The sequence below is a fragment of the Bubalus kerabau genome, chromosome X, assembly GCF_029407905.1.
Source record: "Bubalus kerabau isolate K-KA32 ecotype Philippines breed swamp buffalo chromosome X, PCC_UOA_SB_1v2, whole genome shotgun sequence".
NCBI classification, from domain to species: domain Eukaryota; kingdom Metazoa; phylum Chordata; class Mammalia; order Artiodactyla; family Bovidae; genus Bubalus; species Bubalus kerabau.
Window position 1 is genome coordinate 44,250,971 of NC_073647.1, and position 23,013 is coordinate 44,273,983.

The window sequence follows — 23,013 nt, forward strand, 5'->3', positions numbered from 1 at the left end:
AACAAAAGAACTGTAAGTGCTGCTAGAAATCAAACATTGAAGTCCAGGGAGTGGAAGTTATTTGTTTAGACTGAATAGAGTCAGAAGAAGGAATCAGGCCCTTTGAGTCTGGGTTCGATATCCATTTACGTGCCATTTAGAGGAGAAAAAGCTGGAAAACAAAGCCCGGAGAGGCAAGTAGAGAATTAAGAGAGTATCCTGTCATGTAAAGAAAGAGAAGAGAGTGTTTCAAGAAGGAGGGTGTAGTCAACTGTATCAAATACAACTGTTTCAAATCAAGGAAGCTGAGAGATGGAAAACACCCATTGAATTTAGTGGCATGGAAGCTGTTGGGTGACTTTGCCAAAGGCAGTTCCAGGATATTGGAGACTGGCAGAGGCAACATGCAGGTTACAGTGGGCTGAAGAGTGAAAGAGATTCCCTTTTAGAGATGATAGACTGAGTACTTAGTTTATCTTCAAACCCTAGTGAAACTCCACTATAAAAAGTAAAATGCAAAGAAAGATAAATCAACAATGACAAAGAGAACATGACATGGTCTCGTAGCACAGATATTCTTGTGACTATCACCAGGGCATCCTGCAGATGCGAGAGGGGTACCTGACAAAGCCAGGTGAATCAAACTGCCTCCTGAAGTACATGAAGACGGGGATGTTGCTAAAGAGAAGAAAGCCAAGAATCCTTCAGGAGATGCCAGAGGACAAGACGGAAACGCGAGATTGACAAAATGGAGCAGGGGATTGCCTGAAAGCCTGTATGTAGAGTAGCTGGACCACTGCACACCAGAATACAGGTATCGATTTCTGGGAACTCTCCTTACAGAAAATGAGAGACTTTGACGCCTTCCCATTCCAGGGATATGCAGGCTAGGTCAACTGGGACATTTCATCTGTTGAAAAAAACTAGAAAATTAGGTAAAATATATTATTTTTTTAAATCTTAAAAGCATACAAGTGATGACAACGGAGCAAAGAATTACCAGCCTAGTATACCTATGGTTGATTCATGTTGATGTATGGCAGAAACCAACATGACACTGTAAAGCAATTATTCTCCTTAAGAAGAAATAAATTAAAAAAGAAAACAAAAGGGGAAAACAGAATTACCAGCCTAAAATCTAATGAAACATGATAATGCAGAAAAGTTAACGGACTAAAACCTTTGCTTTGAGGGTATTTGCTGAGTCCAGCAAACTTGAACTTAGGGTTTGACAGCCTCTTGAGGAAAGGGAGACAGAAGTCAAAGACCAAGAGTGGGCCACGGTGAGAAGTCTTATAGAAAATGTTCTTCCCAATAAACTGAGACCCCAGAGGACTATAACTTCAGGGTAAGGATAAAGCAGAATTAAACCTGCCCCTTTTCTAGGTGACTGTAAGGAAAGTTACCCTGGCATTGAGCAGAGCAGGGGGAAAACCCTGAAGGGGTTTGTGATCACAAGAGGGTTCTGCTGTAGATTTGCAAATCAAATTTGCAACAGCTAAGTGGTCTGCAAAACTCCAAAGCTGAATTTAGCTTAAAGTACTCCCAGACTGTGACTTTAGTCTCTGGCAGAAATGAAGTCAAATTCTCCCTACAAGAAGGCATTTTTATTCTGGGCTTCAAGGAATCCCCTCAAATAATTTTCCATGGACACAGGGAAAAAAAGGCACATAGAAATCAAAATACTGTGAGTGAGAACTAGCAGAAGCAAGAGATGGGAGAGACCTAGATGCAGAAAGACTTCAAATAATTAAATTATTAGACAGGTATATTCATTATTTTAAAAAATTAATTTATATATTTTAATTGGAGGCTAATTACTTTACAATGTTGTAGTGGTTTTTGCTGGAGAAGGCAATGGCAACCCACTCCAGTACTCTTGCCTGGAAAATCCCGTGGACGGGGGAGCCTGGTGGGCTGCAGTCCATGGGGTCGCTAAGAGTCAGACACGACTGAGTGGCTTCCCTTTCACTTTTCACTTTCATGCATTGGAGAAGGAAATGGCAACCCACTCCAGTGTTCTTGCCTGGAGAATCCCAGGGACGGGGGAGCCTGGTGGGCTGCCGTCTCTGAGGTTGCACAGAGTCGGATACGACTGAAGTGACTTAGCAGCAGCAGCAGCAGTGGTTTTTGCTATACATTGACATGAATCAGCCATGGGTGTACATGTGTCCCCCACATCCTGAATCCCCCCTCCCACCTCCCTCCCCACCCCATCCCTCTGTGTTGTCCCAGAACACTGGCTTTAAATGCCCTGCTTCATGCATCTAACATGCACTGGTCATCTATTTCACATATGCTAACATACATGTTTCAATGCTCTTCTCTCAAATCATCCCAACTGAAGCTTAAACATTTCTTCTTGGTACAGGCATCCAAAAGAAGTAACCGAGGAGATTTTAAAAACAAAATAATGTGACTTCTAGAAATTAAAAATACATTAACAGATCAAACAGAGCCAAAGAAAGAATTAGGGCTTCCCAGGTGGCACAGTGGGAAAGAACTTTGATCCCTGGGTCAAGAAGATCCTCTGGAGAAGGAAATGGCAACCCACTCCAGTATTCTTGCCTGGAGAATCCCATGGACAGGGGAGCCTGGCAGGCTACAGTCCATGGGGCCGCAGAGTCAGACATGACTGAGGGACTGAGCACACACACACAGAATTAGTAAGTGTCCAGAATGCAGAACAGGAAGACAAAGGGATGGGAAATATGTAAATATGGCTAAGTGGTATTTATAACAGAGGGAGAAGGTTTACCATATGTTTACTTGAGTTCTAGAAGGAGAGTGAGAGGGAATTGGCAACATTTGAAGAAGAATTTTCCAGAAATACTAAAAGATAGCAACCTATAGATTCAAGAAGGCTGGTGAAGTCCAAGAAAAATGAATGAAAATAAATCTAACTTTTACATATTGTGGTGAAGTTGCAATACTCATAATGCAACAGAAAAAAATTAAAGCAATCAAAGAAGAAAAAAGTTATTATAAACAGTGCCAGTTATATTGATAGCTGATTTCTCAAAAGCAAATTAAAATTACAAGGCAGTGAAATGTTATCTTTAATGTGTTCAGAATAAACAACTGTCCACTCAACAAAATTATACCTTAGGAATCAGAGGAAAAAGATAAAAACTGAGAGAATGTACTTCAGGCAGAAGGATAGAAATCTGAGAATGAAAATCCAACTTGCTAGAAAGAATGAAGAACAAGAAAGTTTAAAATTTGTGGATAAAACTAAATGAACATTTACAAACTGAAATGATAACAATATCTTCTGAGGTTTGAGATAAAAGTTCAAATTAAAACAGTTGAAAATAGTCATCTTTAAGTTGGGAGGGATTAAAGGGAGTTAAAGTGTTCTCAGATCATTACATCATCTGGGACGAGAGTGAAGGTACTGATTAATTCCAAACTTCATAAATAAGTCATGATGTTGGAAATCTGAGTTAGAATCAGAGATGATAACTTTAAAACTGGCAGAAGGATTAAAATGGGATGGTTTTAAAAGGTACTCAATGAATCCAGTAATGTTAACTGCTGTACTATTTTGGGCATTCACTAAGTGAACTAAACACCCCAGTTAAAAGACCACAGATATCAGTCTGGAGAAACACAATCCAAAACCAAATGCTATTTATAAGAGACTCATCTAGAAAATAAATAAAAAAGATTGAAATTTTAAAAGGATAGAAAAAGAAATACTATGATGTTGCTAACTAAAAGGAAGCTGGTTTGGGTGTCTTAATATCAGACAAAATAGACTTTAAGGCAGAAAGCATAATTAAGTATAGAATTCTTTTGTAATGATAGAAACTTCAATAATGATTAGAAATGTATGTGGAAGTAATAACACAAAGTTAAAATACATAAAGTAATAATTTCCAGAACTATTAAATGGAAATGGATTAATTCACAGTCACAGTGATAGATTGTAATACACTGCTTATAAATTGATGAACCAAAAAAGACAAAAAGTGATACAAAAGATTAAAATAACATGGTTATAACTTGTCCTAATGTACATATACAGAAGACTGCATTCAGGAGTTGCAGAATACATACTATTTTTAAGCACACAGTCATAAACATTGACCATATTTGGGGCCAGGAAGCAAGGCTTGACAAATTTAAAAGGCTTAAATCATATACAGCATGTTTTTGACTATGATAGAAGTAAAGTCAACAGCAAAAGAATTCCTAGCATGCCTGTATATGTTTGGAAATTAAGAAATATAATTTTGAATAACCGGTGAGTCACAAAAGGTATTTTAAGGGAAAAAAGATAACTAGATCTTAATAATAATGGAAATGTTGTATATTAAAAATTGTGGAATGCAACTAACAAACTTAGAGTGAAATTTATAACCTTAAATGGGTATATTAGAAAAAGAAAAAAGAGTAAAATTAATATCTAGGCATCCATTTAAAAAATGAGTAAAGAAGAGCAAATTAATCTCCTCAAAAGGAGAAATGATTAAATAATGAAGATAAAAACAGAAGTGAATGAACTAGAAATCAAGCACATAATGGAGAGGTCAAAGAGGACAAAAGTTTTGAAAGAAATCAGAAATACAAACTTTTGAAAAAGTTGATGAAGAATAAAAGAGAGTGCACTGATAACAAAGATTTAGAATGAATAAAATTATATCACTACATTCGCACAGAAATCAAGGGTTATATAAACAACTTTGTCTCAATATGTTTGATAATGTAGGTGAAATAGATAAATTCCCAGAAAATTGACACTAAGAACATGGCCATCCAGGAAGCTCCAGGTTCTCATATTCCAACGGAAATACAAAGAAACAACTAGAAACTGACTAAAATAACTTTATAGGAGTTCTATAAATCAGTCAAAGGTCTATAGCAACCAAGGCAGTGCCAAATCAAGGAAAAAAACAGCATTTAAAACAGTAGGAAATTTCATGGCATTTTTACTAACGCTTGCCCTTTTGCTGTTGTTTAGGGGAGCTGCAGTCCAGCCCAAGTGCCGTTTCATGAAACAGAGAGAGCCTAGTGAACTGAAATAGCAACTCTCTAAGCTGTTTGCCAGCTCCTTGAGAGACTGGTTTCCATCTGTCATATCAGTGAATTCAACCATTTAAAGAAGAATTAAACTCTCCTCAAAACTGAAGATGTCAGAACACTTAAGAAACTCATTCTATAAGGCCAACATCAACCTGATACAAAACCAAAGACAATATAAAAAAAGAAATTGATGCAAATAATGTTAAAAAATTACTAGCAAACCAAATTTGACAGCATATTAAAACAATTTTTACACCATGACCAAGAGGGATTTATTCCTAGGATGTAAGAAATAGAAACTTGAACAGTACTATAGTCATCAAAGAAGTTTAATCAGTAATTAATCAATATCTTCCATAAAGAAAACTATAGATCAGATGCATTTCACAAAAAGCAGCCCAAAAGTAGCTCTTGGTAACCGAGCCTGGAAGGAGAGAACTTCTTATCTTGGCAAGAAGAAACAGCCCAACCTACTCCTAGTTACATATTACTAACCAAAGGCAAGGTCAAAGGAGGGCTTGAAAGAATGTCCCAGGTTCCCATACCCATGTCTTCATATGGGAGTCATGAAGCACAGCTTGAAGCAGAGGAAGGCATTTCATGCCAAACCAGTCTCTTGGTTCAGCACTTGTGGTCCAGCGGTAGAGCCTGGCCCTGAGCATTTCGCACTGGAGTGGCTGCTATAGAGAAAACTAGGTGGAACTAAGATGGCCTTCCAGGGCCTGTGTGAGGCCTAGGATCTCAGGGTTCTATCACCAAGCAGGCAGAGGGAAAGCGTTTAATTAGTCAGTTCCAACCCCAGGGTAAACTCTTCCTAGCATGCATGCGAGTGTGCTCGGTTGCATCCGACTCTTTGCCACCCCATGGACTATAGCCCGCCAGGCTCCTCTGTCCGTGGAATTCTCCAGGCAAGAATACTGGAGTGGATTGCCATTTCCTTCTCCAGGGGATCTTCCTGACCCAGGGATTGAACCCATGTCTCCTGTGTCTCCTGCATTGGCAGGTGGATTCTTTACCACTGAGCCACTTGGGAAGCCCCCAAAACTCTCCTTATCACAGACACGTCCAGTGCCAGTCCGCACCCCCACCATGAGAGCCCGGGTCTATCCTGGCTGGGGGGATGAAGAGGAAGAGTGAGGAAGTGAAAGTAAGGAGAGAATGTACCCGAAGGGAGCCCCCCTCCCACTCTGAGGCTCTATTTCCTCATAATATTGCCATCCCTCTCATCTGTGGTGAGGAAGAAATGAGAAGAGGCCCCATGCATGATACTTGGAGGCCATTGATAAGGAGGGACTGTTGCCATTATCACTGGGCATGGAGGCTGGACTGCTGAGTTCTGTCTGTCTGGTGAAGGGCTAGGTAGGTGCAGAAGTCTTCCTTCTCCAAGACTGAAGAATATGGCGACTAGGGCCACAGGGTGAAGGAAAGGGCATGATGATCACTTCAAAACTCTCTCCAGTCAAATAACTTGAGTTTTTCATTAAATACCGAAGGGAATGCCAAGAGGAGGGAAGGTCACACAAAAAAGCTTTGTTGTTGTTGTTGTTATTTTGTGAAAATGAATGTGCCTCAGGGAGAACAGGAAACACAATGGGAAAACAAGGCTGGAAGGTAAGATAAGTTTGATTAGAAAGTGAAACTTAAATACGAAATATCTGTTTAAGAGGGTTCAGAAGTGCCAGAATTCCTAGCATATTGTCAGGAGGCGTTCTGAAGATGTAGGGCAGGCAGGGATCTTCTTTTTTAAAAAAGTTATTTGATTTATTTATTGGCTTCACTACTCAGCATATGGAATCTTAGTTCCCTGACCAGGGATTGAACCCTTAGCCCCTGCACTGGAAGCGTGAAGTTTCAACCACTGGACCGCTAGGGAAATCCCAGGGGCTTCTTTTTGACATTTAGTCCATCAGGTGCCCCCTTAGATCAGAGTCTTTCAGGTCAGGCAGAAGGAAGAGGCTCCAAAATGCCTATGGTTTCTGTTCCAGATGAGAACTCAGTGCACCCAAGTGTCCCTGGAACACAGTAATCGCCTTGATCTAATTACCTGGGGCCTTGGGTCCTGCCAATTGATGTCAGCCTCAGCAATGAACAAACAGAAGCACCTGTGAGGGCTTGGCCCTTTTTTGACTTGGGCTAGTGTAGGATTGTTTCCTCATTTGACTCCCTTTACAGAAAGTTCCAAAGATTTCCTTTAGTGACTCTACAAGCAAATGGTCATTTCACTGCAGTTCGTCCTTCATTTCTTTAATATTCTAGGCAGCCATGTCTCCTTGACTGGCCCTCCACATGCCCTCCTCTCCAGGCACAATTTCCCACCTTTCACTCATGGACCTCCTTCTGCCTGAGATGGACACAGAAGGAACATTAGACAGTCCTGACCTGATCTGGTGGCTAAGGTGACTAAATTAAGTGAAAGTAACATTTTTTCCTAACTGCTTATCAGTTATTGTTGTTGTTCAGTCACTCAGTCATGTCTCACTCTTTGTGACCCCATGGACTGCAGCACACTAGGTTTCCTGGTCCATCACCACCTCCCTGAGTTTGCTCAAACTCATGTTCCATTGAGTCAGTGATACCATCTAACTATCTCATCCTCTGTCATCTCCTTCTCCTGACCTCAGTGTTTCCCAGCATCAGGGTCTTTTCCAATAACATCGTGTAAAAATAGCTAGATGGAAGTTCACCAAATTTGGAGGCAGCCCTGAGATGACCTGACTATAGGTGAAATGGGTTATACAAAATTCTCTGGGAGGAGTCCTGCAAAGAATCCCACAAACCTACATCTTCCAGGGCATCTAAAACTGAGGTTCTGAGAGATACTTACTATACCTTTAAGATGTCATCTATAGAGAACAGGCAATGGTATCAAATATTAGCTGAAAAAACAAAACAAAACATGGAAATGTCAATACCTTAAAGCACAGGAGTGTACTTGTAGCCAAGCTGCTACTCAGAGGGACAGCCCCATAGTGCTGGGTATCTCAGGTGAATGAGAGGCAAGGACTTCTTTTAGGATGGCTCAGGAATCTCCAGTGTGGATGGAGGATGCTGAATAAAGCGATCAGGAAACATGCACAGTCAGTATCTACCGGAGGCAAGATGGCCAGATGATAGCCACGGGGCAAACGGGGCTCCTCCGGCTTGAATCAACAGTCTGCTGCTCAGAACTGACCAAGCCCCTTTTTGAGGGAAAATGTGAGATGAAGGAAGGCTCTTTAGCAGCCAATGCCAAGTCCTCATATTTGACTTATTTAGGATCAGTCATAGGGTTGCTAGATAAAATATAGGATGCCCAGTTACATTTAAATTTCCAATAAACAATGGATATTTTGTAGTATAAGAATGCCCAAATATGGCACAGAACATACTCATAATAGTAAGATTTTGCTAGTATTTATTAGAAATTCAATTTCAACTGGACACGGTATATTTTCATCTGCTAAATTAGGCAACTCCCCTCAGCAGGCCACCAGGTGACAGCAGGAAGGGGGTGTGGTCAGGCCTCTGGCAGCAAGGTGGCCCTATTACCAGGGAGCTGAACAGGTTATCCTCAGGCATTGGGCCAGGAGTTTATGAACTAGAACAGGTATGTAGTCGTAAAGAACCTGACTGACAATGCAGGAGATGTAAGAGACATGGATTCGATCCCTGGGTCAAGAAGATCCCCTGGAGGAGGGCATGGCAAGCCACTCCAGTATTCTTGCCTGGAGAATCCCCATGGACAGAGGAGCCTGGTGGGCTACAGTCCACGTGGTCACGAAGACTCAGACACAAATGAAGCAACTTAGCATGCACACATGCACTCATGCAAAGTCCCAGCAGGATCTCAGTCTCAGGAGCAGCCTGAGCTCTGAGTCACTGACTGCCAGGTCTAGACTTCCTTCAGTTGCCAGGAGCTAGGGGTAAGCCGGGTGGTAAGAGCAGGGTTTTTCTAAGACGGGTCCCTGGGACCCTTGACTCCAGAATTACCTGGGGCACTTGGGAAACATGCAAATTCCGGGGCTCCACCCCAGACCTACCAAATCAGAATCTCTAGGGGACAGCCTTTGAAAGCGGAATTTTCCCTAAGGAGTCCTGGTGCCTCTAACTTGCACTCAGTTTGAGAAGCAGAACCATAGAGCCAAGAACAAGGCCTGCAATCAGTGAGGTACCTTGGGGAAGCCACAGACTCTGGAGTCAGACCACCCAAGCTAGACTTCCTGTGCAATCTGGAAAAAGTGACATAACCTTTCTGGCCTCAGCTTCTTTATCTGTGAAACAGGGATAGTCATTGTGCCCATCTCATAGGGCTATTGTCAGGAGTGAATGCGAATATGTGAACACAGCACTCAGAACCATGGCTGGCTCCTCAGAAGGACACCCACACATTAGCCAGCATTAGGGGCTGAGTGAACCCACTGGGGAGAAAGAGGATGGGCTTGGGCCTTGATGGGTTCCCATGTTCTATGCTTTGAAATAGAGGGAGCTAAAGCAGAGCCCCTGGGACAAGCTGCTTATTGCACCAGAAGTCATAAGGTTGATTAATAAGAGGGACAGTCTTTAAACGCACGGGTGATTATGCTTGGCTAGAATGAGCAGCTAGGAAAATGGATATTGTTCATTAAGCTCTAATTATCAGGTAAATTGAATTAGGGGACAGGAGTCCATGTGTTACTACAAGTAATTAATGTGCTGCTCCTCTCCCTGGTAAGTCTTTGATTTGCACCACCTAACCTAGAGTATTTATCAGGCACTTGGATCCTGGAAATACTGGGTGCTAATTGTTTTGGTGAGTCCCTGATTGTGCTAAAGAAAATGGATGAGTCCTTCTCCTTCTAATGACTCAACAAGGAGAGAAGATAAAGTGGTCCTAGCCATGATGAATTAAGCCTAGAGGATTTGGAGAGGACAATCATTCTCTTGTTCATTTGACAAATCTGAACAGTGTCTCCAAGTTGGTAATGTAAATGTGACCAGACATAGTCTGTTTAGGAAAACAAATCTCCTGCCCCAAACTGCTCCTGAGCTGGTGGATGTTATGACCTGGCTGGCTCCCCTTTCCAATGGCTTGATTTGTGCCTAAATCCTTTGAGATTCCAGTCTTGCCCCTGGAGTCCTGCAGGCCACCCTCAATCTGGAACTAGACCTTCCTCAGCCTGGGCTGGTCCTATGCTCTGCCAAAACCCAGCTTCCTCAGCCTGCTGTGGACTTCAGGCCTGACCTGCCTCTAGACCAACCATCTTCCATGGAGTATGTCAAGAAATCCAGAAACAAACATTGTATATTAATGCATATATATGCATTAATATGGGCTTCCCTGGTGGCTCAAATATGGAACCTACAAAATGGTGTAGATGATCTTATTTGCAAAACAGAAATGGACAGATGTAGAGAACCAACGTATAGACACCAAGAAGGGAAGCAGGGTGGGAGGAATTGGGAGATTGGGATTGGCATATATACACTGCTGCTGCTGCTAGGTCGATTCAGTTGTGTCCAACTCTGTGCGACCCCATAGATGGCAGCCCATCAGGCTCCCCCGTCCCTGGGATTCTCCAGGCAAGAACACTGGAGTGGGTTGCCATTTCCTTCTCCAATGCATGAAAGTGAAAAGTGAAAGTGAAGTCGCTCAGTCGTATCCTACTCTTAGTGACCCCATGGACTGCAGCCCACCAGGCTCCCCCATCCATGGGATTTTCCAGGCAAGAGTACTGAAGTTGGGTGCCATTGCCCTCTCTGATATATACACTAGTGACACTATGTATAAAATAGATAACAAATGAGAATCTCCCCTGGAGAAAGAAATGGCAATCCACTCCAAATGACAATCTAGTATTCTTGCCTGGAGAATCCCATGGACAGAAGAGCCTGGTAGGTTCCCAGTCCATGGGATGGCAAGAGTCAGAAATGACTTAGTGACTAAACCACCACCAACGAGAATCTACTGTGTAGTTTAGGGAACTCTACTCAGTGCTCTGTGCTGAGCTAAATGGGAAGGAAATCCAAAACAGGGGGGATATATGTGGGATACTTGGGTTCGAGCCCTGGGTTGGAAAGATCCCCTGCAGAATGGGATGGCTACCCACTTCAGTATTCTTGACCGGAGAATTCCAGGGATAGAAGAGCCTGGCAGGCTACAGTCCATGGGGTCGCAAAGAGGAAGACACGACTGAACGACTTTCACTTGGAACTTGATGGCTAATTGACTTTGCTATACAGTGGAAACTAACACAATATTGTAAAGCAACAATACTCCAATAAAATTAATAAAAAAGAAATCTGATTCTTCCTTCTAATGGAAAATACACAAATCGTATCAGTGATGCATCTCAGGTACCAGTGAAAAGGCGAGTCACTCTGTATGTCCCTTTCCATCTAACACACTGTCACATGTCATGGTGGACTGGGATGATGGTAAGTGCCCATTGGGTGGCTTCTGTTAGGAACTAGAGCCTAGAGGCAAGAGCCAGCTGAGGTCAGAGTCTCTGATGTCTCAAAGAGGCTCTGTCCTCTATGGAAGTGTAACCAAATAGAGCTTATAGAGTATTAGAAACGTTCAGAATAAGGAGAATAACAGCTAGTGGTTATTGAATGCTTACTCCGTTCTTGAGAGTGTTCTAAGTGCTTGCATATATTGTCTCTTTTAACTCTCCATCCATTCTAGGATGAGTTATGAGGCACTATTATTATTTTCATTTTATAGCTGAGGAAATTGAGACAGAGAGGCTAAGTCACATGTGCAAGCTCATGCAGCTGACCAGTGGCAGAGCTGGGTCCAAGCTTGTTTTCATACTCAAGAATTGGGTCAATGCCCTCCATGCCTCAGGCATCTGCTCGGTGCTGGGGTAGGAACAGTGGGGGTAGTAGGGACTAGATGAGCTGAGCACCTTCCAGACTGCTGTGTACCATCCCAAGAGGAGATAAGACACCCCCCAAAGGTTTAAGAACAAACGGACTATGTTTGCTTGTACTCAAACTGAAAGACATTTTCACTCTTACTGGGTTTGCCCCAAATTCTCATTTTGCCACGTTTCATATGTTAAATCGATGATCAATGCTCTCATGTGGCTTCAGCACAGGGTCCAGTAAGGTCAGAGAAGTTCGGAGGCTCCCAGTCCTTGGCTGTGCTACCCTCCCAGGGTGAGAGAGGAGGTGTGAACTGGCACTCAGAAGCCCTCTGTCTTTCCTGGGCCAGTGGCTGCTTGGGGGCTGAAAGTGAACTCAAAATGTTCATAGCAACATTACTCATAATAGCCAAAAAGTAGAAATAGTAGAAATAGGCTTCCCTTGTGGCTCAGCTGGTAAAGAATCTGCCTGCAATGTGGGAGACCTGGGTTTGATCCCTGGGTTGGGAAGATCCCCTGGAGAAGGGAAAGGCTACCCACTCTGATATTCTGGCCTGGAGAATTCCACGGACTGTATATAGTCCATGGGATTACAAAGAGTTGGACATGACTGAGCGACTTTCACTTCACTTCAGAAATAGTTCCAAAATCCACTGATGGATGATTAGATAAACAAAATATGGTCTCTCCATCTGTGGAATACTATATGGCCATAGGCAGGAATGAAGCACTAATACATGCTACAACATGGATGAACCTTGAAGATACTATGCTAAGGGAAAGTAACCAGACACAAAAGGCCACATTTTGTACTATTCTATGTATATGAGACACTAATCAGATTAGTGATTGCTAGGAGCTAGGGGGTTGGAGGCAATGGGGAGTGACTGCTGATGGATACAGAGTTTCTTTTCAGGTTGACGGAAATGTTCTGAAACTTAATATTGATAATAATGATGGTTACACACCTTAGGGACTGTACAGAAAACACACTCAACTGTGCACTTGAAAAAGTTGAATATGGTATATGAATATATCTCGATAAAAATAATCAAACAAAAAATAGAACAATAACAAAAAGGAGAACACAGAACCCACCCTATCAAGTCTCAGAGCAAAACACTATCTTATGAAGTTGGGTTGTGGGAGAAAGGCCCTGGGCTGAGAGGATATTGGGCCTGTGTTTAAGTGTTTAAGCCTGGGCTCCTCCATTGACGTTGGCATGGCTTTGGGGAAGTCTTTTCTCCTCTCGGTGCCTCAGTTTCCCCACCTGTTAAATGGCATTGCTGTGAGAATATATCCCTGATGGGATTTGAAAAGTGTAAAGTGCTTATTTTAACTTACAAGGCACTAATTACAAGCGAGGTATCATTATAGTACTGGAGGGTGAACGGAGAGCCTAGAAGTATGATGAAAGGTAACCTTCTGCCATTGGCTCCATAAGAGATCTGAAGATGTGGCACTATCATTGTGTGTGCAGAAAAAAAAAAAATCATTCACTTGCTCTCACTCACTTTTTAAAGAGAATGCCAAGTTGCCAGCTGCCACCCTGACTGCCAGTCCCACCCTGATCTTCAGTTTTAAAAAGATGAGAAATTTGGGGGAGGGGAGATAAATTATGAGTTTGGGACTAATATATACACACTGCTATCTATAAAATAGATAAACAACAAGGACATACTGTATAGCACAGGAAACTATACTCAATATCCTGTAATGCCCTTTAATGGAAAAGAATCTAAAAAGAACACATGAATCACTGAATCACTTTGCTATACACCTGGAACTAACACAATCTTGTAAATTAAGTGTACTTCAGTAAAACACCTTAAACAAGATGAGAAATGTGGAGGCTGAGATGAAAGGTTTCTGTATCAACAAGAAGAGGGGGGAAATCTTTTAATATCTACCTTCTGTACAGAATGCCCCTTGGCACCACCTCTGACTGGGATGTCTGAGCTTTCAGTGCTGGGGGTCCTTTGGGAGACTGTGTAGTCTCCCTAATCTCATAATAAGTGACTTAAGGGAAAGGATCACCTTGGGACCCCGCTGGGTTCCAGGACTGCAAACTCTCCATACAATTCTCTGTCTTCTATCTGTTGCATTTTCTCGAAGCTTCCCAACCTCCATATGGGTTTGCAAGGTTTTCCTGGGATCCCCAGGGAATGTCCAAGTTCTGCTCTGTTTTGAATCTATATCCTAATAGCTTGCAAATCCCCAGTAAAGTGTTTCTCTCCATCTTCAGTTATTAGCGCTTCCTAGCAGGTCTTTTAGAAAGACACAATTCAAAACCTTTTGGAAGCTTAAATAAACCATATACACTGCCCTCTACCCAGTAAAAATCTCCCCCCTTAACTGTTCCAATATAATTGCACATGGAGCTTGTCCTACCCTTTCAGAACCTGACTGGCTTTCTTCTTCATAGGTATCCACATAACGGATTTGATATCCATCTGTTTTTCTTAGGATGGGGACTATTTTCAGAATTTTTTGTTAAGATAATTCATAAAAATAAGAAAATTAGCCAGATGCAGAATTCTCTTACCCCCATTATTAAAATCGTTGCCTTGTCCACTTGTCTGGTATGGAAACATCCAAGCCCCACGAGGTTATGATCAAGCCATACTGGAACAGGGGCAGGGGCCAGGGACCAGGTGACCCTCTGTCCTGCTCATTGCTCAGTCCCAAGGAAGTCTAGGCCACAGTCCATCTAGAATCCCCACTGTCCTTGGCCTCCACTAGCTCTGGGGCCATCTGATCTCAGAAGGACAGTGCACTGAATAACAGTTTGCGAGCTCCCTTTACAATTTTTTTTGGGGGGGTGGGGGCAGTGGGTAGGGTAGGGAACGCTCCAATGCCTTAAGTCATTAGAATGCTGGTTTCTTTTTTCATTCAAATTTTTATTTACTTGAATTTAAAACCATTCTTTGCTACAAGTAAAAGGATCTAAACCCGTGGGAAACCTGCATTAGCAGCCAGATGTGAACGAACGACTTCACGGTGCAGAGGAGCTTTCGGCTTTGGCCTCTTTTTAGGAGCTTATGGTTGCCTAGGGGAGACATCGGAGCCTGTTGGGGGACTGCGTTTATCTCGAATCCTGGCTGAGTTTGGCCCTGACTGCGCGCGGCCGGGGCTCCAGGCGACGCGGAGCTGTGAGATACTGAATGAGAAAAGACTCCAGGCAGAAGATTGTTCTTGCAGATTCCCTTCTCAGCGTGCGCAGAATGCTGGTGAGGCATTCATGTTCAAACAAACAAGAGGACACATTACTAGTTTGGACCTCTCAACTAGAGAAGGTGCATGCGATCTTGATTTTTTCAGTCTCGTCTGTCTTTCCCTTAAAGGTCCCTGAATGTTGAAGTCATCTGCGGAAACCTCCCCCTAGCCTTTCTCCCCCCTCCCCCACCATCCAGATGGTGGCGCTCTGGGACAGTGCAACCCCCTCTACCCCACTGCAGCCAAGTCTGGGACAAGTTTCAAGGTGTTTGCTGAAATTGTCTGGGAGACTTCTCAATCAGAATCGTAACTTTGAGCAGCTGGCACGAAATCTACCCCCAAGACCAAGGTCGTTGAGGAACCGAGTATCCGAATCTCCCCCGAGCCCGAACCTCTCGGATTTTGCGTGGCCTGTGAGCTCCGAGAGCCTGGGCGCACCACAGGGAACTGTGACTCCTGGGGAGGGAGATCCGCGGGGCCGAGGGGGCGGCCCGACCCAGTTGAGGTCGAAATGAGACCCCCCGCAAAGGAAAAGGACCGAGAGGAGTTATGCCTGGGGCGGGGCCGCTGGTCTGCCGGGGGCTTCTGGGTTGCATAGCCCAGCATCTCCGCGCCTGTCCCGCCGCTCCGGCGTAGCTCCCGGAGCTCCTCAAGCGCCCCGCGCCACTCGGTTAAGCGTGCGGGGCACCTAGAGAGGAAACGGGAGTCGGAGCCGCTCGCCTAGGGTTTCTTTTTGAGCAGCGGCAGTCCAAAAGAAGGGCTTCCCGCCCCCCGCCCCCGTTTAACTTTCTCCCAGAGCAGCCTCCAGGGTACCAGGCAGCGGGGAAAGGATGCGCTCACACTCTCACTTGTCCCAGAGTTGGGAGCAAGCGACTCCTTTCGACCTCCCCTCACTCCCAGAGTACAAACTCTGCTCCCAGAGCCTGGCATAGGGGCCATCTCCTTAAGGAGAACACAAGCCTGGGACTGGACTGAGTGGCCACCCACCGCTGCCGCTAAGGGAGTCAACCAGCTCCTGCCAGGCACTGGAGTGGGGATAAGTTCCGTAGAGATTGGGGTGCAGATTGGGGATGGAAGCCGCCGGAAGCAGCTGTCCTCTGCTTCCCACACAGTACAGAAGGCTTTGAACAGGCAAAAGTAATAGGATGGGAGGAACTTCTCAAGGACACTGCAGGGGTGAATATCTATGATTCAAAGGGCCACTGGCTGCCCCCACACTGTTAGGGGCTTCAGACTGGCTTGGGTTGGCCCTGGACCCCAAGAGGGACTCTATTGCCCTGTTCTGTAATCTACAGGGCTGTGCCCGGGTGTTTGCGTATGGAGAGGGAGGGAGAACTTGCTAGAAACTGATGCGCAGTGGCTGGTGCGGGGAGGTGGATTCCGAGCTGGTCACGATGCAGGGTACCTGGGGACGGTGGTGGGAGGGGGACCGGCTAGAGGCAAAGCACAAAGAAGGCAGTCGGAAGCAAGACGACACCTCGCGTTGGATTTGTCCAAAACCAGTTAGAGATCAAAGAGGGGGCGGTCAGGGAGCTCTGATTGGTCAGAGGGAGGGGTTTGGGGTGGAGCTAGCCGCCTCTTGAGGCTTTAAAAGCTCATCGGAGAGGGGCGGGAATGCTGTCATTTGCTCTCAGACTCTCGCAGGGGTGGCAGCTTTTCCGAAGCTCCCAGCAACAGAACAGGTGTTCGCTGTCCGGACCTGGCTGGGAGGACCTGACGATCCTCAGCAGCAACATGGGACGCACCCTGGCGGTCCCTACCCCATACGGCTGTATCGGCTGCAAACTGCCACAACCGGACTACCCACCGGCTCTAATCGTCTTTATGTTCTGTGCAATGGTTATCACCATCGTCGTAGACCTGATTGGCAACTCCATGGTCATTTTGGCTGTGTCGAAGAACAGGAAGCTCCGAAACTCTGGTAAGACCCCCTTCCTTCTCCCTACCCACGGTGCAGCCACTTCCAACCCCTAGGGTGTTAGTTTGGGTGCATGGAATAGGGAACGTGTGGACGGCCCTGCTTCCCATGTCCCGGCGAATCGCGGTGGTGATATTCTGCCAGGGGGGAGGTCTCATCAACTTAGAGCTTCTCCAGGCTGCGGACGTTTGGAGAAGCTCTGGGCGTCCAAGTGCAAATCTCAGGTCCCCGAGGTGCGCGGCAGACCGCCGAGCCCTGCCCCGTCGGGAACCTGATGCAGAGGGAGCCGGCATCCGAGCGGAGAGTCCAGCGGCCGCCCGGGGACAGCACGCCGAGTCGGACGCCGCAGAAGAGGTGGCCGCGCCGAGGCAGCGCGGGGGGAATTGACGCGGAGGGAGCAGCGGGGTTGCGACTCGCTCCGGTAAAGTTAAGTTCTCCGCGGCCGAGGCGGCGTTTGCCAGAGCGCGGCGCGGCGGCGGTGGAGCCCAAGCCTGGCTGAGCCCCCGCTCGCCTAAGCCCTGTGGCTCCAGGGCGGCTCCCGGGCGGCGGAGCGCAGACCCCTCGAGCCTGAGTGTGGATCAAGGCGGTCTGAGCCCTCCGGAGCCGAGCTCTGTCAGCCCGTCCCAGGGCGCACGGCAGAGAGAGGTGAGCGGGCGGCTGGGCGCAGCAGGCGGTGGCAGCGGCTGCAGCTGAGATCCCGAAGTCCGTAAGCGAGATGTCGGGGGTCGCAGGACGAGGCGGCGGAAAGGTTTGGGAACTCGGCGTCCTGGGGGCACAGAAGACAGCAGAACAGATAAGGATCGCTGGAAGGCTGCGGGAGAGCTCAGACATCGTAGAGGGCAACCACAGGGAGACCGTAAAGCGCGGGGATCTGGGATGGGGCGGAGCGCAGATCGAGACTCCCTTCGTGGCTCGCCGGTGGCAAGGGGAGGGGGCCGGCTGCGAGCGGGCCCGGGAAACCGCGCTGGACGCTGCTGGGCGCTGTGTGCCCGGGGCGGGGGCGGCGGACAGGGCGGGCCAGCGAGCAATGTTTGCAGGTTGGGCCAGAGAGGACTTTTGGGAGGGGGAGGCGGAGGAGGGGCGAAGGGGCCCAAAAACCCTGCTCCGGCTCCCGGAGGGAGGGGGTAGCGCCCAGGGTCTCCGCCGCCTAGATCCTGGCTGGCTGGGGCCCGAGGGCAGAGGGGAGCAAGGGGATGGGATCTGAAGGGGATGGGCACCGACGGGACCCGGGCCGAAGGGGTGCCAGGGATAGGAGGGCGCCAATATCTGCGAGATTACTTTGCTTGGACGAGGAACCACAAACACCATACAAGTTTCTAGAGGCACAGAGGAGCACAGTCACGAAAAGTTTTCTTTTAAACTCTGATGGGTGTGTCTGATTTCTCCGCTGTTCCCCAGAGGCGCGGGGCCGCCCGCTGGCATCTCACCTGCACCTCAGCGGTAAGGTCCGAAGTTGCCCAAAGCTGGAGCGCCCCAGGGGGAACGCGCCTGCAAAGTCCGTTTTGTCTTCTTTCCTTCTTCTCCTTCCTTTCTTTCTATAATTGAAATAAAGGTGTTTTGGTTGTCGTGGTTTTGTTTTCAAGGCTTTGCTTCTCTTCTTCTCTGATATGATGACTTTGAGGGAAAACCCTAGAAAGAACGTCTTGGGTAGAAGCACTGAGGCCCCACTTTAGCAGGCGGAAGTGGTCAGAAGGAGCCATTCCTTTGCCTTTTTAAAAGTGCTCACTTTCTCCCAGTCCAAGATGAAGTGCAGTATTTTGCCAAACCAATTCTCATTAGCAACGAGGTGTTCCCAGAAAAAGGGATCGGCGCCTGCACTTTGACCTTACAGGTTTTACAAACAGCTTTCCTATCGCCGCCCTACGAAACAGGAGTAGGGGCATGTCTCCCCTTCCCCCATTTCATATTTAGCTCCAGTAAAGCCTGGGGCCGCGCGCCGGAGCCCGTGTGCAGGGGAGCGAACTTGCTGATGCCAAGGCTCTGCACTGGGACCCGCGAGGAGCAGGCTCTTCTGATCCTTGCAGAGATTTTTCTGATCCCCCCCCCCCTCCCCGCTCACTATTTCTCAAGACAAAATTTTATAGGGCCTTCCTACCTCATCCGCCTCAGTTTTTACTCTTACGTTACCTGGGAAATGGTAAGTTTTTACAGGGTTAGGTCTGAGATTCTTGTCTGATCCCGCTGGGAAAGACCGCTTAAGACAAGGACGGCCTCTAATGCCCTTTCTCAGGCAGTTCTCTTTAGGCGCGTTTGCTGTTGTAAATGCGTAAGTTAGAGAAGGCAGCGGGCAAATTTATGTTTTTGGGTAGGCGAGGTTGAGACTTCCTAACAGTCCTCCAAACTCATCACCACCCTCTAGCCTGTTTACAACGGACAGCTCCATCTAGCACCCAGTGCTCCCTTCCTACTCCCCTCGCCAAAAGTTTGCGTTTTGTTTTTGTTTAAAATAGTGTCCGCTTTTTTGTTTTTGTTTAAAATAGTGTCCGCGGGTCTGTCCATGTGTGGGGGAGTGTGAAGGCCCCCCCAGCAGGCTCGTTCTGTGGTAACTTCACTTCTTTCCCAAAGCAGCGATGACGTTCTCTGAAGGAAAAAAAAAAAAAAAAACAACTTGGTGAAAGGACAGGAGCTTGAACCTTTTGAGCTTGTGCATCAAAACCACTTGGGACATGCTTGTAACTAAAAATAAAAACACAACTGTATTTCTTTGAAAGAATTCTAGAGTTCTAAGTTGTCACTCCAGCTGGCCTTTCCCTCCAGCTTACATTTGTAGATTTCCGAAACTTAACCATTTATTCCTCTCTGTCTTTCCTCCGCCCCTCCACCCCTATATGTTTTTCAGGCAACGCCTTTGTGGTTAGCCTCTCTGTGGCTGATATGCTGGTGGCCATCTACCCCTATCCTCTGATGCTACATGCCATGGCCATCGGTGGCTGGGATCTCAGCAAGTTACAGTGCCAGATGATGGGGTTCATCACAGGCCTGAGTGTGGTCGGTTCTGTCTTCAACATCATGGCCATCGCCATCAACCGTTACTGCTACATCTGCCACAGCCTCCAGTATGAGCGCATCTTTAGTGTGCGCAATACCTGCATTTTTCTGGCTGTCACCTGGATCATGACGGTTCTGGCTGTCTTACCCAACATGTACATTGGCACCATCGAGTATGATCCTCGCACCTACACCTGCATCTTTAACTATGTGAACAACCCTGCCTTTGCTGTGACCATTGTCTGCATCCACTTTGTCCTTCCTCTGCTCATAGTGGGTTTCTGCTACATGAAGATCTGGATCAAAGTGCTGGCAGCTCGTGACCCGGCTGGACAGAACCCGGACAACCAGCTTGCTGAGGTTCGCAATTTTCTAACCATGTTTGTGATCTTCCTCCTCTTTGCAGTGTGCTGGTGCCCTATCAACGCGCTCACTGTTCTGGTGGCTGTCAGTCCAAAGGAGATGGCAGACAAGATCCCCAACTGGGTTTATCTTGCAGCTTACTTTATAGCCTACTTCAATAGCTGCCTCAACGCGGTGATCTATGGTGTCCTCAATGAGAATTTCCGAAGAGAATACTGGACCATCTTCCACGCGATGCGGCATCCTGTCCTGTTCCTCTCTGGCCTCCTCACTGATGTCCGTGAGATGCAGGAGGCCCAAGCCCATGCCCGCGCCCGTGCCCATGCCCGTGCACAAGCCCGTGAACAAGACCGTGCCCGTGCCTGTGCTGCTGTGGAGGAAATACCGATGAGCGTCCGGAATGTTCCCCTACCTGGTCATGGTGCAGCTGGCCAACCTGAGTGTGTCTCTGGCCACCCTAAGCCAGCCTCTGGCCATTCCAGGTCTGCCTCTGCCCACCGCAAATCTGCCTCTGCTCGCCCTAAGTCTGCCTCGGGCCAGTCCAAGTGTGCCACTGTCTATCCTAAACCAGCCTCTGTCCATTTCAAGCCTTCCTCTGTCTATTTCAAGGCCGACTCTGTCTATTTCAAGCCTTCCTCCAGCCACCCCAAGCCTGTCACTGGTCCCTCTAAGACTGCCATCAGCCCTGCCACCAGCTTCCCCAAACCCACCACTGGCTACACCCAGCATGCTACCATTCACTCTGAGCCCACCACTCCTGACTATCTCGAGCCCATCACCACTAGCCACTCTAAGCCTGTCATCGCCAGCCATTCTGAGCTTGCAGCCTCCTGCCACCTGGAGTGTGACATCTTTGACCTCTCTGACCCTACCTCCAGCCCTGCCAGTGACTCCTCCGACTCTGCTGCCAGCTTGCTGGACCCTACCGCTGCTGCTGCTGCCACTGTTGACCCCACTGTGGTCACCACTGATTACCATGAGGTTGTATTTATTGATGTTGATGCTGATTCTGATGAAATGGCTGTGTAAAAATCGCTCTTGGAGTGGCCAAACAATGGTCCACTTTTAAGTTTTCCTAGCATATGTAATGCACACTGAGATAGCTTAGTGAATCTGCACACAAACAGATGTGCGTGGGCATGGACTCACAGACATGGTAGAAGCTTCACCCACCTTTTCAGGCATACTCCTCCTTTACATTATGTACTCTGAAAAAGTGTGAGTGTGTGCGCTTGCTATTAGAGCTACCAAATTTCCCTCACATTTGACTTCTGTTGTTTTGAGCTTCCCTTTCCTCCTGGGATTGACCGTGAACCCACAGTGATCCTTGAACTTGTAGACTCTGATTTTTCCCCACGCCTGTGTAACCCATTCTCCCCTCTCATTTCCTCCTCCTTGTTTCTGCTTTCTTCTCCCATTCCTCGAGGGGTGGGGGAGGAGCGCATGCTCAGTGGTAAAGGTGCTCTATGTTAAAGCCTTCCTTCAAGCTTTATGTGTTTAAGTGTGTAACTCTTTACTGTACTTTTAATGGCAATCCAAAAGGCAGTTGCGATAAAGTACAAGTACTTGAAAAAGTTTTTCTAAATTCCAGCAACAAACTATGACCCATATCTGAAGAACACACTTAATAAGATCTTACTAAAAGAAATATTCATGCCTATGAGATCAAATGGCAAAACGAAGGATGTGGCTGCACCGAATCATTTCTATTTTGTGAAAATTCAAATGTTGGTGTTGATTTTTATAGTCAAACATGAATGTAAATGATGAGATGTTTTTACATTATTTGTAGTTGCTTACCTTTTTTCAATATTTGCCAGGATTTTCTTTCACTTAGTTCCAGAAAAACAAATCCATCCATAAACTAGTTTTTCCCCAGATCCAAATTTATGGTTGCTAAGATCATTTATGTCATGCTTTTAATATTATAATTCACAACTACTCTTTATCTTAGAGATTTTTTTTAATACAGCTTGATGTTTTTATGTAGTCAGTTTTACACCTTTCTTTTTCAATCAAAGGGGAATTTGAGATAATAACTGGTAGCCAGAAGTGAATGGAGTACTGCTTGAACTTGTAAACGAGTGCCTCTCTAAAAGCCTTTCTTTCCTGCCCCGTCCCTCTGAGCCTCCTCGCTGTGGTGGGGAGTGTGGAGGGACATGGGGAGGAATACTTGCCAACATCAGCCAAGCTCACCACCTTGAGGTTCTGTGATCCACAGCGTTAAGTTGTTGGCAGCCCAGGGAATGATTTTTTTTCTCTAGAATTTAAGAAAACATTGTCTAATAAAAATCTCAATTATTGATTCAAATCAGCACTTAAAGTGAAGTTTATTGTACAGACGTTTGTAAGGATAATGGAAATGTATTATACTGCCTTAATTCAATTCTGTATTTGTGCTAGCAATTAAATAAAAGCATTTTTGTGTCCTTGGTGTGTGATTTGTGGATAAATTTGCTTCTGCCACCAGAGTTACTTATGGGGAGGGCTAAGGGGTGGGTGGAAATGTGTCCCCCTTGGGGGAACGAGAGACTTGGATGCAAGCAGTCTCCCTGCTATACCCCAGGGTGAATCACATAACTCCTCTCTCCACAGCTGTGTGGCTTAATGAGCTGGTCCGGCTGTGGTGGGGGCAGAGGAGGGCTCCCTGGGTGTGGTGTGTTCTTCTCACTGATGTGGTGACAATGGACGATATGA

General features: G+C 46.3%; 1 protein-coding gene across 1 annotated transcript; it reads left to right on the top strand.

The window, feature by feature from the left end:
• The first annotated feature begins 16,669 nt into the window (after positions 1-16,669).
• Positions 16,670-22,735, top strand: GPR50 (G protein-coupled receptor 50). The gene is made up of 2 exons (XM_055563243.1): positions 16,670-16,968; positions 19,805-22,735. Exons 1-2 carry the CDS (start codon positions 16,782-16,784, stop codon positions 21,343-21,345), a joined length of 1,728 nt encoding a protein of 575 aa, XP_055419218.1. The 5' UTR covers positions 16,670-16,781; the 3' UTR covers positions 21,346-22,735.
• The last annotated feature ends 278 nt before the right edge of the window (positions 22,736-23,013 follow it).

Coding starts and splice junctions, on each gene's coding strand:
- GPR50 (XM_055563243.1), top strand. CDS start 16,782: ATGGGACGCACCCTGGCGGTCCCTACCCCATACGGCTGTATCGGCTGC. Junction 16,969..19,804: donor CAGGAAGCTCCGAAACTCTG/GTAAGACCCCCT, acceptor TATGTTTTTCAG/GCAACGCCTTTGTGGTTAGC.